This window comes from Xenopus laevis, chromosome 4S (assembly GCF_017654675.1).
Source record: "Xenopus laevis strain J_2021 chromosome 4S, Xenopus_laevis_v10.1, whole genome shotgun sequence".
In the NCBI taxonomy this organism is placed as follows: Eukaryota; Metazoa; Chordata; class Amphibia; order Anura; family Pipidae; genus Xenopus; species Xenopus laevis.
The window spans coordinates 2293552-2306511 of record NC_054378.1 but is presented as its reverse complement, the minus strand read 5'-3'; the positions used below and the strand labels follow the sequence as shown (position 1 = coordinate 2306511).

At 40.4% G+C, this 12960-nt stretch overlaps 1 protein-coding gene across 4 annotated transcripts; it reads left to right on the top strand.

The window, feature by feature from the left end:
• The first annotated feature begins 5699 nt into the window (after nucleotides 1-5699).
• LOC108715151 (bcl2-associated agonist of cell death-like) lies at nucleotides 5700-11465 on the top strand. 4 transcript variants are annotated; one of them, XM_041560768.1, is made up of 5 exons: nucleotides 5700-5861; nucleotides 7020-7170; nucleotides 8210-8382; nucleotides 9424-9592; nucleotides 11242-11465. In XM_041560768.1, exons 1-4 carry the CDS (start codon nucleotides 5715-5717, stop codon nucleotides 9553-9555), a joined length of 603 nt encoding a protein of 200 aa, XP_041416702.1. In that variant the 5' UTR covers nucleotides 5700-5714; the 3' UTR covers nucleotides 9556-9592; nucleotides 11242-11465. The 4 variants fall into 4 exon arrangements, with proteins under 4 accessions (XP_041416702.1, XP_018115531.1, XP_041416703.1 ...); XM_018260042.2 differs by having other exon boundaries at nucleotides 5775-5868; XM_041560769.1 differs by having other exon boundaries at nucleotides 5798-6414.
• The last annotated feature ends 1495 nt before the right edge of the window (nucleotides 11466-12960 follow it).

Sequence of the window (12960 nt, the reverse complement as noted above, 5' to 3'; positions counted from 1 at the left end):
TTATTGTGGTTGCTAGGGGCAGTGCTGTGGGTTATTGTGGTTGCTGGGGGAAGTGCTGTGGGTTATTGTGGTTGCTAGGGACAGTGCTGTGGGTTATTGTGGTTGCTAGGGGCAGTGCTGTGGGTTATTGTGGTTGCTAGGGACAGTGCTGTGGGTTATTGTGGTCGCTAGGGGAAGTGCTGTGGGTTATTGTGGTTGTAGGGGCAGTGCTGTGGGTTATTGTGGTTGCTAGGGGCAATGCTGTGGGTTATTGTGGTTGCTAGGGGCAATGCTGTGGGTTATTGTGGTTGTAGGGGCAGTGCTGTGGGTTATTGTGGTCGCTGGGGGAAGTGCTGTGGGTTATTGTGGTTGCTAGGGGAAGTGCTGTGGGTTATTGTGGTCGCTAGGGGAAGTGCTGTGGGTTATTGTGGTTGCTAGGGGCAGTGCTGTGGGTTATTGTGGTCGCTAGGGGAAGTGCTGTGGGTTATTGTGGTTGCTAGGGGCAATGCTGTGGGTTATTGTGGTTGCTGGGGTATGAAAGGGTATGTGCCACATTGCCTTTTGCAGTTCCTATTGTATTAGTGGCAGTAGAATGATAAGCTTGAATGTTACACTGGGGTTTTTGGGAAAGGGGCCACGGCAGCCTGAGCAGGGACCCCCTCTCTTTGTGCCTGAATGGAAGCTCCTGTCTCCCTCTGTGACCTTGGGGAGAGAGTCTCCAGCTGATCCAATATGTCTGTCATACAACTATTTGGCTTATGCGAGTCACACACTGACAGACACCGACTACTGTACCATGTTCTTCAAACGACCTCTAGTCTCAGCACATCACTGGCGGTTCTCACTGCTGCAATAAGTGACATATTACATGTGTCATAAACCAGAACCTAAAAGGGATACTGTCCTGATTTTTATGGTGTAGTTTTTATTTCTAAATGACACAGTTTACACTGCAAATAATTCACTGTACAATATAAAATGTCATTCCTGAAGCAGCAAGTGTATTTATTTGTAATATTGGTGTGTAGGTGCATCTCAGCTCATTTTACCTGGTCATGTGATTTCAGAAAGAGCCAGCACTTTAGGATGGAACTGCTTTCTGGCAGGCTGTTGTTTCTCCTACTCAATGTAACTGAATGTGTCTCAGTGGGACCTGGATTTTACTATTGAGTGCTGTTCTTAGATCTACCAGGCAGCTGTTATCTTGTGTTAGGGAGCTGCTATCTGGTTACCTTCCCACTGTTCTGTTGTTAGGCTGCTGGGGGAAAGGGAGGGGTGATATCAGTCCAACTTGCAGTACAGCAGTAAAGAGAGACTGAAGTCAGGTGCGCTCCGCCAATGAGGCGAGCTGAGGCGCTCGCCTCAGGCGGCAGCGCCAGATAAGTTTCCAGGGGCGGCAAAAAGCCGCTCCTGTCACTTTAAAGAGCCGAATTTCCGGTTTTGAAACCGGAAATTCGGCTTTGCTAGTGCGAGAGAGCCGCCTCAGGCGGCGTCTTCATTAGAATCGGCGCTGACTGAAGTTTATCAGAGCACAAGTCACATGACTTGGGGCAGCTGGGAAATTGACAATATGTCTACCACCATGTCAGATTTCAAAATTTAATATAAAAAAATCTGTTTGCTCTTTTGAGAAATGGATTTCAGTGCAGAATTCTGCTGGAGCAGCACTATTAACTGATGTGTTTTGATAAAAAACATGTTTTCCCATGACAGTTTCCCATTAAATACGCCAGTTTTCAGCTCATAAAAAGCACAGATGAATTATGGGAGGATCCACTTCATTGAGACTCGACCGTCAAGTTTTGCCACTTGTCAATGAATACCAGTTTGGGTTTGAAAAATCTGGACTGAGTGTGACTGTGTAAGTCTGGGATACCAGCGGATTATACTGCCCCTCCACAAGGACTACAAAGACCAGCATGCACAGCAGAATTAGTGCTAGAACAAGGTATAATATACCCAGACATATATGCAATTAATCAGCAATGAATAGCTATAAATATTAACCCCTGCCACCATGGAGTCGGGTGTGTGAGTGCCAACAAGACCCGGTGCAAAGCCAGGGTGTAGTTCAACTATAAATGGCAAGCAGACTGCAGCACTTCAATTGCAATGTGAACAAGGTGCCAAATACTCTGCAATTGAAGTTCTACAGTCTGTTTGTGAGAACAGACAATTTGGGTTGCAGACAAAAGGTTGTCATTTAAAGGGGAAGTAAGACTAATAATAAAGTTTTACAATGCTTATTACCCTCTCTTTCTCTTCTATCCAATTGTCCAGGAATGGGGACGCTTTTTAGCTTATTGCTCTTATATTTACAGCCCACCCTTGTCAGCTGCATGAGCTATTGGTGAAACCTCACCCAAAAAGAGTTTTTGTTACAGCACCCAGATGGGAAAGGCAGCTTCCTGGTGGTGAAGAGGTTAAGTGCCTATAATATAAGTGTTTATTATAGGGGCAGTCACATGACACCTGTAATTACACTGTGACCTTCGGATGTCCTTGAGGAAGACGGGGGAATTTGGAGCCAGAGAAAGGGGAGGAGTTAAGAACAGAGAAAGGGGAGGAGTTAGGGAGAACAGAGAGGTGGGGGGGAGTGTGCCCGCTGACCATGCTGCAAAATGATAAGAAACCACAGCTGCTTATCAGTTATAGTAAAAAGACTAATGTAAATACCAAAAAAAAATTCTAATCTGATTTTATTTTAGCTACCGGCAGCAGAAATGTGGCCCCTGGCAGGACTGGTTGTTATTATACTGCTCTCACTGGTATAAGGGAAATGAAATAACCATCTTTTACTGTCATTTTCTATCTACAGTGCAAGTCTGTGATTTATTCCAGCCTGTAATCTGAGCGAGAGAAAACAAGTGTATGGGAGCTGCAAGCACAAAGTGAATGAGAATATGCTACTACTGCATTAGCACAATGATTTTCCAGCCCAAAGGCTACAAGTTGGATAAATGAAACACACAGACATATATATTTATATATATATGTATGGGACCTGTTATACAGAATGATCAATGGGGTTTTCCGGTCTACTAGAAAACCATGTAAATATGAAATAAACCCAATAGGCTGATTTTGCTTCTAATAAGGATTAATTATATCTTAGTTGGGATCAAGTACAAAGTACCAATTTATTATTACAGAGAAAAAGGAAATCATTGGATTATTTGGATAAAATGGAGACTATGGGAGACGGCCTTTCCGTATTCCGAGCTTTCTGGATAACGGATCCCATAGTGGTATATAGAAACCAATTTATTAATTTCAGAAACAGCAGATTAAAGAAATGAAAAATGTGTTGGCGGCTGGAGGGCGAGCTAATGATTTAGGGTGGAATTACATGGGCGATTTTCGGTGGGCGTCCATCCGTTCCAACGCGAGGAAGCGCAGGGGTCACGTCGGATGCGCCAAATCATATGTAAGTAATACAAATGTCACACGTACGAGCTGATTGCATCCGAAACAACACAACTGACGGATGAAGACGCAACATGCAGCGTTGCGTACAACAGTTGTGTCAGATGCAATCAGCTTGTACGTGTGACATTTGTATTACTTACATAAGATCCGGCGCATCTGACGCGATGCCTGCGCTTCCTTGCTTCGGAACGTATGGACGCCCACCAAAAATCGCCCGTGTAGTTCTATCCTTAGTGGTGCATATATTGTGCCCTATAAGGTGAAAGCCAAGGCCCTCTTTATTGATCAATAAGGACTTAGAGAAGGTTGTTCTACTGGCAGCTGGTTTCAAAAAACTAATCACTGATTGGTTGCTATAGGTAACTGCCCATGGGCAAATTTGCCCAGTGTTGATAAATGAGCCCCAATGTCATGGTTTTTGGAAAAATAAAAATAAAGTCAGGTCCCACTAAAATTTGGTGTCTATTCTGGTGGTAGGTACTAGTGATGTGTGGGCCGGCCCGAAGTCTGCACAACATCCTCGGACTGTGGGAGGGTTCAGGCTTTATATATAATCACACAGGCCCCGACCCTTTTGTGACATCACAACGGGGCTATATTGGGGATATAAAGAGGAGAATGTGACTGGTTTTGGTCATGTCCCGGTGGAGGAGCAGCGGGTTTGGGTCAGGTGATGGTTGAGTTTTTCTTGACCCGCACATCACTAGTAGTTATGTCACTACTGCCCAGCAACACTCAGTAAACCTCGACCTGGAGCATCGCCCCCTACAAATATGCTCCCCAGGCTCTTCTTTTATAGATCAACTAATACAGTTTGATACATTAGTTGGTGGCATTTCTCTGATGCGAAGAAATCTATCAACTTATTCAGGAAGTCTTAAGGAGGGGAAATGTGACACTGAGATGCCACTAAGAATGTGAACTTCCCCTTTAAAAAGCACAAATTAAACAACAGGGTTTCTCAGGCTACTGCCACACCTGATGCAGGTCGAGAATCTGCTCCTGATGTGCCTGCACTCTGAATCATAGCATTGGCCCGGGTGCAGGCACACAGGACTGATGTTGGTGCAGAAACATTAGAAATCTGATAGGAGTGATGGGGCAGACGCATGCGCAGTAGAAAGAAATAACGACTTTTTTGTTAATGTTCGGCTTCTCACTCTAATGTGCATTCGCAGCCGCGTGAAGGAAAGAGGAAGATGGAAGAGGATCATTCCGTGGTGCTCACTGGTATAACCCCGTGCAGTTTTCTGCTGATAGGAGCACCAGCCCGGGGTTTCAGTACAATCACTTGGGGATGCCCAACATTTGGCACCGATTTTTCTTCTCCTTTAAAATGAATTATGTTACTAGAGATCCCCAAACAGACTACCTGCTCCATATTCATACTGTATACTAGCACCAACTGTCCTAAACAATTCCTTAGTTCGTTTCTAGGGCAACTTTGTTTTCCAGTTTTTCTGGTTGCACTTAAGTCTGCAGAGGAATGCGTAAAAATATGTGTATGCTACTAATATTTGCAGACACCTGTAATTTTAATTGCAAATTGATTGGTGAATGCTTTAAGTGGGTGAGGTCTGGGTGTCGACGACGATAAACCCATAGGGCTCAGGAGAAAATGAGTCTGCGCAACCTACTGCATATTACACGTTCAGACTGTTGTGAGCTTAAGACGCGCAGATAATATTGTACTAAACAATTTTCGTACAATATTCGATGTGTGTATGGTGGGAAACGAGCTCAACGATATCGGCAGAAGACTCGGATATCAGCTGGAAGGAAAATTTCGATCGGGTGCCTTTGAAGGGACTAGGGTTGCCAACTTTTTAAAAAAAATTTACCGGCCAGTGATGGGGGGCGGTAACGCCGTGACGTAAAAAGGGGTGGGCCACGGGTAAATGGGCGGGCTGTGATGTAAAAAGGGGCAGAGCCACATGCAACATGATGCGAAAGGGGCGGGGCCCCATCGCAAGAGGGGCAGAAGACGAATGAGGGGTAAGTTTCTGCTGGAGGGCCAAGGGCTTTTGTTGTAGGTATTACAAATTACCGGCAGCTACATTGCCGGTAAATTTGTAATGCCGGCCCCGGCCCTGGCAGGTCGGGAGGGACCCTAAAATCGGCCATTGTTAATGCTGAATCATCAGATACAGGTAGAATTGTATTGTTTCTATATGTATATCTGACCATTCAGCTCTACACGTGTGTATTGAAACCAACGATCTTTCTTGGAAACATCTTTTCCAAGAAGAAATAAGACTGCTGGGCTCTGTTTGCATAAAAAACAGTTCATCTTTCAGCTTTGCAGCATGGAGGGAATTCTTCAGCCAATCACCAGGGCAGGACTCAAAGGGTGCCGCCCACACAGTCAAAAAACAGGAAGAGGAAGCAAAAGAAGGGAGCGGAGAGAAGAGGAATGCTGGGAGATATACGGTCTGCTGGAGAGACGTTTATCTGTATGAAGTGAGAAGTTTACTGGGAGTTGCTTCTGTCCGTTCCCTGAATGGTGTATGTTCATGTACAAGGCACCGGCAGCCATCTTGTTAAGGATCTGCAGTGAGAGTAGAAGCAGGTTTCCTTCTGAACCAAGAGTTGTGTAACCTGACTGCCTGGCCAGTAAAGGGTCACTGGGATCTCTATAAGCAGCTGTTTATCTATAAGTCTGTGTGACATCTATGAACTGGGAAGCCCTGAGTTGCTGGATGTTTCTTCAGCTCTCACAAGTGTTTCCCTGTTTCATTACAGCCGTCGCCTGTTAGTGTCCCATTAAACAAGTGGAGCTGCAAGAGTCAGAAGAGAAAAAGTAGGGCTGCCGGCCCAGCACCAGAGGGAGCTCCTTTCAGCTTTTCATAATCCTCCGCACACACCAATGAAACCAGCGTTTCCTCGTACAGCTTCAACACATGGCAGAATCCTTCTTTCCACAGAAATGCGATATTCTAGTTAAAGGTCCCACGCACACTACGACACACTATATCCAGCTGACAACAAGTTGCGAACATTCTCACGGTGTCGTTAAACCATTGTTCTGATATCCACAATGCTCGGGTTTTCCAGATAAGGGGTCTTTCCATAATTTGCATCTTCGTACTTTGCCTGTTATAATATAATAATTTGTTCTAATTAATAATGTAAACATTAAATAAACCCAATGGGCCTGTTTTTGCTTTCCATAAGTAGTGAAGAAAAATAGTGAACAAACAAACAATGCACCATTTATGACATTATACCCTATATAGTGAAAAATTGCCAGGCAGTTTGTAACTAACAAAAAATGAAAACCTGTGAGAGGGAGGATGCTTTTATGATGTCAATTTAAACAGCTCAGGTTTACCGTATATACTCGAGTATAAGCCGAGTTTTTCAGCCCCCAAAATATGCTGAAAAACGGTCGCCGGCGCCTAAGAATATTCGCCGGCGCCTTAGAATAGTAGCCAGCGCTCCGCTTATACTCGAGTCAATAAGCTTTCCCAGTTTTTGGAGGTAAAATTAGGTACCTCGGCTTATACTCGGGACGGCTTATACTCGAGTATATAAGGTAGTTAGGTAGAAATTAGACGTATATGTGTACGTGTAACCTGAACTGCTTTTTACATTGTACTCTTCTCTCTTAGATGGCAGACTCATCCCCTTCAGCAGTTTTCAAGTTAGAGGAGTTTAAGAATGAAGAACAGGGAGTACCTTTTTCTTTTGTGGATCCCGCTCGTGGGGCAGGTTTTGAACAACCTGTAGCTAAGAGTTCACCTAACCTACGAAGACACCCAGGTGATTTTCTGCCAAGAATATGTATATTATTCACAAAAGCCATGAATATCTTGTGAATTATATCCTTATAAACGGTGAGTTCTCATGTCATCGGTTATAAATGATGTGATGTCATTTCTGTCACATGACTCACTGAAATTTGTGTATTATAATAAAGTACCCCCAGTTGTAAAATATGAGGATATTAGATGTTACCTCGGAGTTCCTTCGGCCTCGTGTTTTTATTTGGTCATGAAACTCCTCGGTAACTTATAGTATCCTTATATTTTAGAAGAGGGGGTACTTTATTCACTATATATTGCATTTTTCTTCCCAATCACTGTGACATCCATAACATTAAGGGGGTTATTTATTAAAGTCTGATTGCAAAAAACACGTAAAATTGAGAAAAAGTTTTGAGGGTTTTTTTTTTTACGATAAAATCCGAATTTATAGTGGGGAAACAAACCCTCAAATGTTTCAGGAATTTATTAAACACAGAGGGTCCGAATAAAAAAGTACTCCAAGTCAGACCTGCTAAGTTCATGTAGAAGTCATTGGGACTCCAAAAGATCCTGATCCTGATCAGCACTGGGTTTCGTGCAGTAATCCGAATATTTTGTGGTTTTTGGGCGATAATCCGAAAAAATCTGAGTTTTCAGGAGTCAAATCTGAAAAATTAGTATGATTCAAATGTTTTGACAATTTTATGGAGTTTTTTCCCACACTGGAAATTTATTGATAAATAAGGGGGAAAATCTGTGCGGATTTGGGCAGAGTATTTTTGATAAATAAACCCCTTAAGGGCAGAGACAGACGCTCAGATTCAGGCAAATTAGTCACCCAGCGACAAATCTCCTCTTCTTCGGGCGACTAATCACCCAGAACTGCCTTCCCGCCGGCTAGAATGTAAATCACTGGCAGGATGGCAATCGGTGCACTTCGGTGCCTCACGAGGAAACTAATGGGAATGACGAACAATCTCTGGAAAATGTGGTGTACATGTATCAGTGATAACTATAGTGTAAATAAATAATCAATAATGCTACCTCTACTACAGGTAAGGAACCACGTTTACGCATTGAGTCTGCTACAGACCACAGCGAGACAGACAAAGTGAGCGAGCTCCACCCTTTTCGTTCCCGTTCTCGTTCTGCTCCGTCTTCCATGATCGCTACAAAATATGGAAGAGAGTTAAGAAGAATGAGTGATGAATTTGAAAAAAGCTTTGCGGTAACATTTAAATGTCCTGATTATATTATTATAATTTTAGGCTTCAAACTGGGAGTATGTCTGTTCCTATGTATAAAATAACTTTTCCAATGCAACAACTCTGTATCTGTGTGCATTAACAGAATTGGAATGGGCCTGTCAGTATGCACACTTAACAGATCTTGGCCTGAAAACACTTGTGTACATTTTCCAGCCAAAATCTGCTCCATGTGCACACTGACAGGTGGATTTTAGTCGATGGAGATGTGGAGTGGATGGGGAATGTTTAAACTTTATAGCAGACACAATGCAACATGTGCCATAGGCTTTCATCTACTGCCTAATTTATATATTTTACGCAAGAGCCATAAATATACTGCAGCACTAGATGTTTACCCCAACCTAATTTTTGTTTTTGGTTCAGAACCCCTTTTAACATCATAATGGACTTATTATGTTCTGACGATACCTGGGATCATTTTAGCTGAGCAGACTTCTTTATGTTTTTCCCTCTCCAATGAACTTTTTAATAAAAGTACGCTGTTCTTTTGAACAATGTCTGGAACGAGCCATTTAACTCAGATTTTCAGAGAGAAATGCACTATAACCAGCATGCACAATATTTGCTCTTTCTTTAAATAAGGGCCGTAATTGAATCCCCACTGCTATTATTTAGAACCAGCCTCAATTAATGAATCCAGCAGTGAGTCATGTCTGTTGGGTCTGTTGCTTTTCAATAACTCTACTACACCTACTAGTAAATTATTTGCCATGTAGAATTATAATTTCTACCAAAAACAGTGATCGATCCGGTTAGTGATGTCGGACTGCTATTATTCTGAACACAACTGTATATTATATATAATTTTTATAAAAATGTTATAAGATTGTTCATATTAAGTAGATGTTGACATGTGGAAACTTTGTAATTTATTATTTTGTATATGCAAAACACTGTGCAAAAAAAGCACTGGAGTAATATAGTTATATTTCTAGGAAATGCATTTGAGCATTTGGATGTAAACTATAATTATTTCTGTTATTTACACAATCTGTCCATAGGGCCTTCCTCGTCCAAAGAGTGCCGGTGCCGCGGGTCAGATGACTGGGAACAAAAGTTTCAAAGAATTAATAATGGGTTTGTTTGTAAGACGGAAAAGTAAAGGAAAGGATGAGTCTGGAGATGAGGAGTGATCCTGTTCTGTGATGGGAACTACCCACTATGTGAAATGTAAGGCTAATATATTATATTTATATATTCTCTTTGTTACTTTACTATAGTTTCTCTTATGTTACGTTTATGTACTGGCTCAGCCAGAACATAAACACACAATATCCTTTTTATTATATATCTGGAATGTGTGTAATCAGCTAACATTAAAGGACAAAGAAAATTAAGGAGCATCAATAGTTAAAAATCTTGGGCATAGTGAATAGATTTCTCTAACTAATCACAATACTTCATGGTGCTCCAAAGGTAAATCTCCTATTTTAAATAATAATGGATAGACCATTTAGCTTGGTTATGACCAAAACAATTTTTATCTCAGTAATGATAATAAGTACTGATATAAACTGCAAAGAAAATTATAGTTATATTGCCAACATTCCTATTTAACTTGGCTACAGAAACCTCCATCACACTGGGCTGTCACTATTTATTTGGTCTTTATCAGAAGGGAATGTTTGTGCTTCAGTGTACTGATGTAAAATGACATAAATAATGATATAAAATGAAATGTAACCATTTTTGGTTAGTGCTGTGGTTATAAATACAGGTATGGGATCTGTTATCCGGAAACCTGCTATCCAAAAAGCTCCAAAATATGGAAAGGCCATCTCCTATAGACTCCATTTTATCCAAATAATCACATTTGTAAAAAATTATTACCTTTTTCGCTGTAATAATAAAACAGTAGCTTGTAATTGATCCAAACTTAGATATAATTAATCCTTATTGAAAGCAAAACCAGCCTATTGGGTTTAATCAATGTTTATATGATTTTCAAGTAGACTTAAGGTATGAAGATCCAAATTACAGAAAAATCTGTTATCCAGAAAATCACATTTGTATAAAATGATTACCTTTTTCGCTGTAATAATAAAACAGTAGCTTGTAATTGATCCAAACTTAGATATAATTAATCCTTATTGAAAGCAAAACCAGCCTATTGGGTTTATTTAATGTTTATATGATTTTCAAGTAGACTTAAGGTATGAAGATCCAAATTACAGAAAAATCTGTTATCCAGAAAATCCAGGTCCCCAGCATTCTGGATAACTAGTCCTAAACCTGTAAGGATTACACGTGTTAATTTTCAACATTTACTCCTTTTTATTAAAACGGTGGTTCACCGTTAAGTTAACTTTTACTATGTTATAGAATGGGCAATTCTAAGCAACATTTTGTTTGGTTGTCATTATTAATTTTTTACAATTTTTGAATTATTTTCCTTCTTCTTCTGATTCTTTTCAGCTTTCAGATGAGGTCATGGACCCCATCAAAAACAAATGCTCTGTAAGGCTACAAAAGTATTGTTATTGCTACTTTTTATTACTCATCTTTCTATTCAGGTCCTCTGCTATTCATTTTCCAGCTCTTATTCAAATCAGTGTATGGTTGCTAGGGGAATTTGGACCCTAGCAACTAGATTGCTGAAACTGCAAACTGGTGAATAAAAAGCTAAATAACTTATGCACATAATAAAATATGAAACCCAATTGCAAATTATCTCAGAATATCACTCTCTACATCATACTAAAAGTTAACTCAACGTGAAAAGCCCTTTAACAAAATAACAAAATAATCAATGACTCTATTTTATATATATAAAATCATCTTCACTGATCTGATGTTTGTTTCTTTTTATGTTTAAACAGATTTGCAGAATTTGACACAGTTTCACTGGATTGCGCTTTCCTGAATTTTAGGGAAACATGATGGCGGATTTGAATGGGAATACAAATTGCTGCATATAAATATGCCAGCAGGAAAACATGCAGGTGTTTTGGCTGAACAAACTGTCGGTGAACGTTCTTTGTACAGAAAGCTGCTGAGTAAAATAGTGGGTAATTACAGAAGGTGTCAACGTCATTGTGGAAAGGAAAAAAAATTGAAGGGGCTGATTCACTAAGGGTCGAATATCGAGGGTTAATTAACCCTCGATATTCGACTGGGAATTGAAATCCTTCGAATATCGAAGTCGAAGGATTTAGCGCAAATAGTGCGATCGTACGATCGAAGGATTATTCCTTCGATCGAACGATTAAATCCTTCGAATCGAACGATTCGAAGGATTTAAATCCAACGATCAAAGGAATATCCTTCGATCAAAAAAACTTAGGAAAGCCTATGGGGACCTTCCCCATAGGCTAACATTGACTTCGGTAGCTTGTAGCTGCCGAAGTAGGGGGTCGAAGTTTTTTTTAAAGAGACAGTACTTCGACTATCGAATGGTCGAATAGTCGAACGATTTTTAGTTTGAATCCTTCGATTTGAAGTCGAAGGTCGAAGGTCGAAGTAGCCCATTCGATGGTCGAAGTAGCCCAAAAAATACTTCGAAATTCGAAGTTTTTTTACTTCGAATCCTTCACTCGAATTTAGTGAATCGGCCCCTAAGTGTTAAATATGAGCTCAGAACATGAAATCTAGAGTGCCATGCTGTGAAAGATAAGCTTTTATTTCTTATTTTTAACAATTTCAACAAATGAAAATGGTTGTTTTAACACTGATTATTACTATGGTATGAACTTAAATTATTAAAGCAGGAAAATGCTTCACTCTGCTGTATAGACAAGGGTTTACATTTAATTATCATTATAATATCAGTAGCTGCTCCATTTATCATGTTTATGCAAACGTGTTTCCATACATGAAGCACTTTGTGAAATGAGATATTTTAAAGAGAACAAGCACTGCAAAGTATATAACGTTTTCCAGAATATTACAGTAATAGAGACTTTATTCTTTCCACCTTAATTAATTGGCACAAGGTTTACTGAGTCCAGTGGCTTCCTCCCCTGTACAGGTCAGGCATCATCAGTGTGGTGGTCTCCATTTACTAACGTTATCCTACCAATACTGATCCACTGATAACTTGTTAATTCATTATACTGGATAAGCAACTGCACATGTTGCTAGCATTAAATAGACAACACTAGTCACCAAAGTCAGATATTTGTAAATCTGAATAATGATTGGTCTGTGGGCACTACTGTACGGTTGTGGTCTACTGATCACCAGCTCAAGATCTCACTGTAGATTCAAATATTTTTAGGCACAATGATGTATCAAATATATTATTACCTGGCCTAGTGTTTGCATAATTCTGAGCACCATCAATAATGATTTATGCTGGGTTGCCATTTTAATGGCGATCAAATTTATGTCTGTGTTTTGTGGCTTTACTACAACTCCCACCTACAGTAGAACCCCCATTATACGTTTTTCAGGGGACCAGAAAAAATTGGTGTAAAATCCGGCAAAATGGAAAATCAGGGAATTGTATTATGCATAATATATAGGTGGGACCAGAAAACCACAATGTAAAATGATGGAAAACTTAAAATCAGGGGATGAGGTTTCACTGTATTACATAA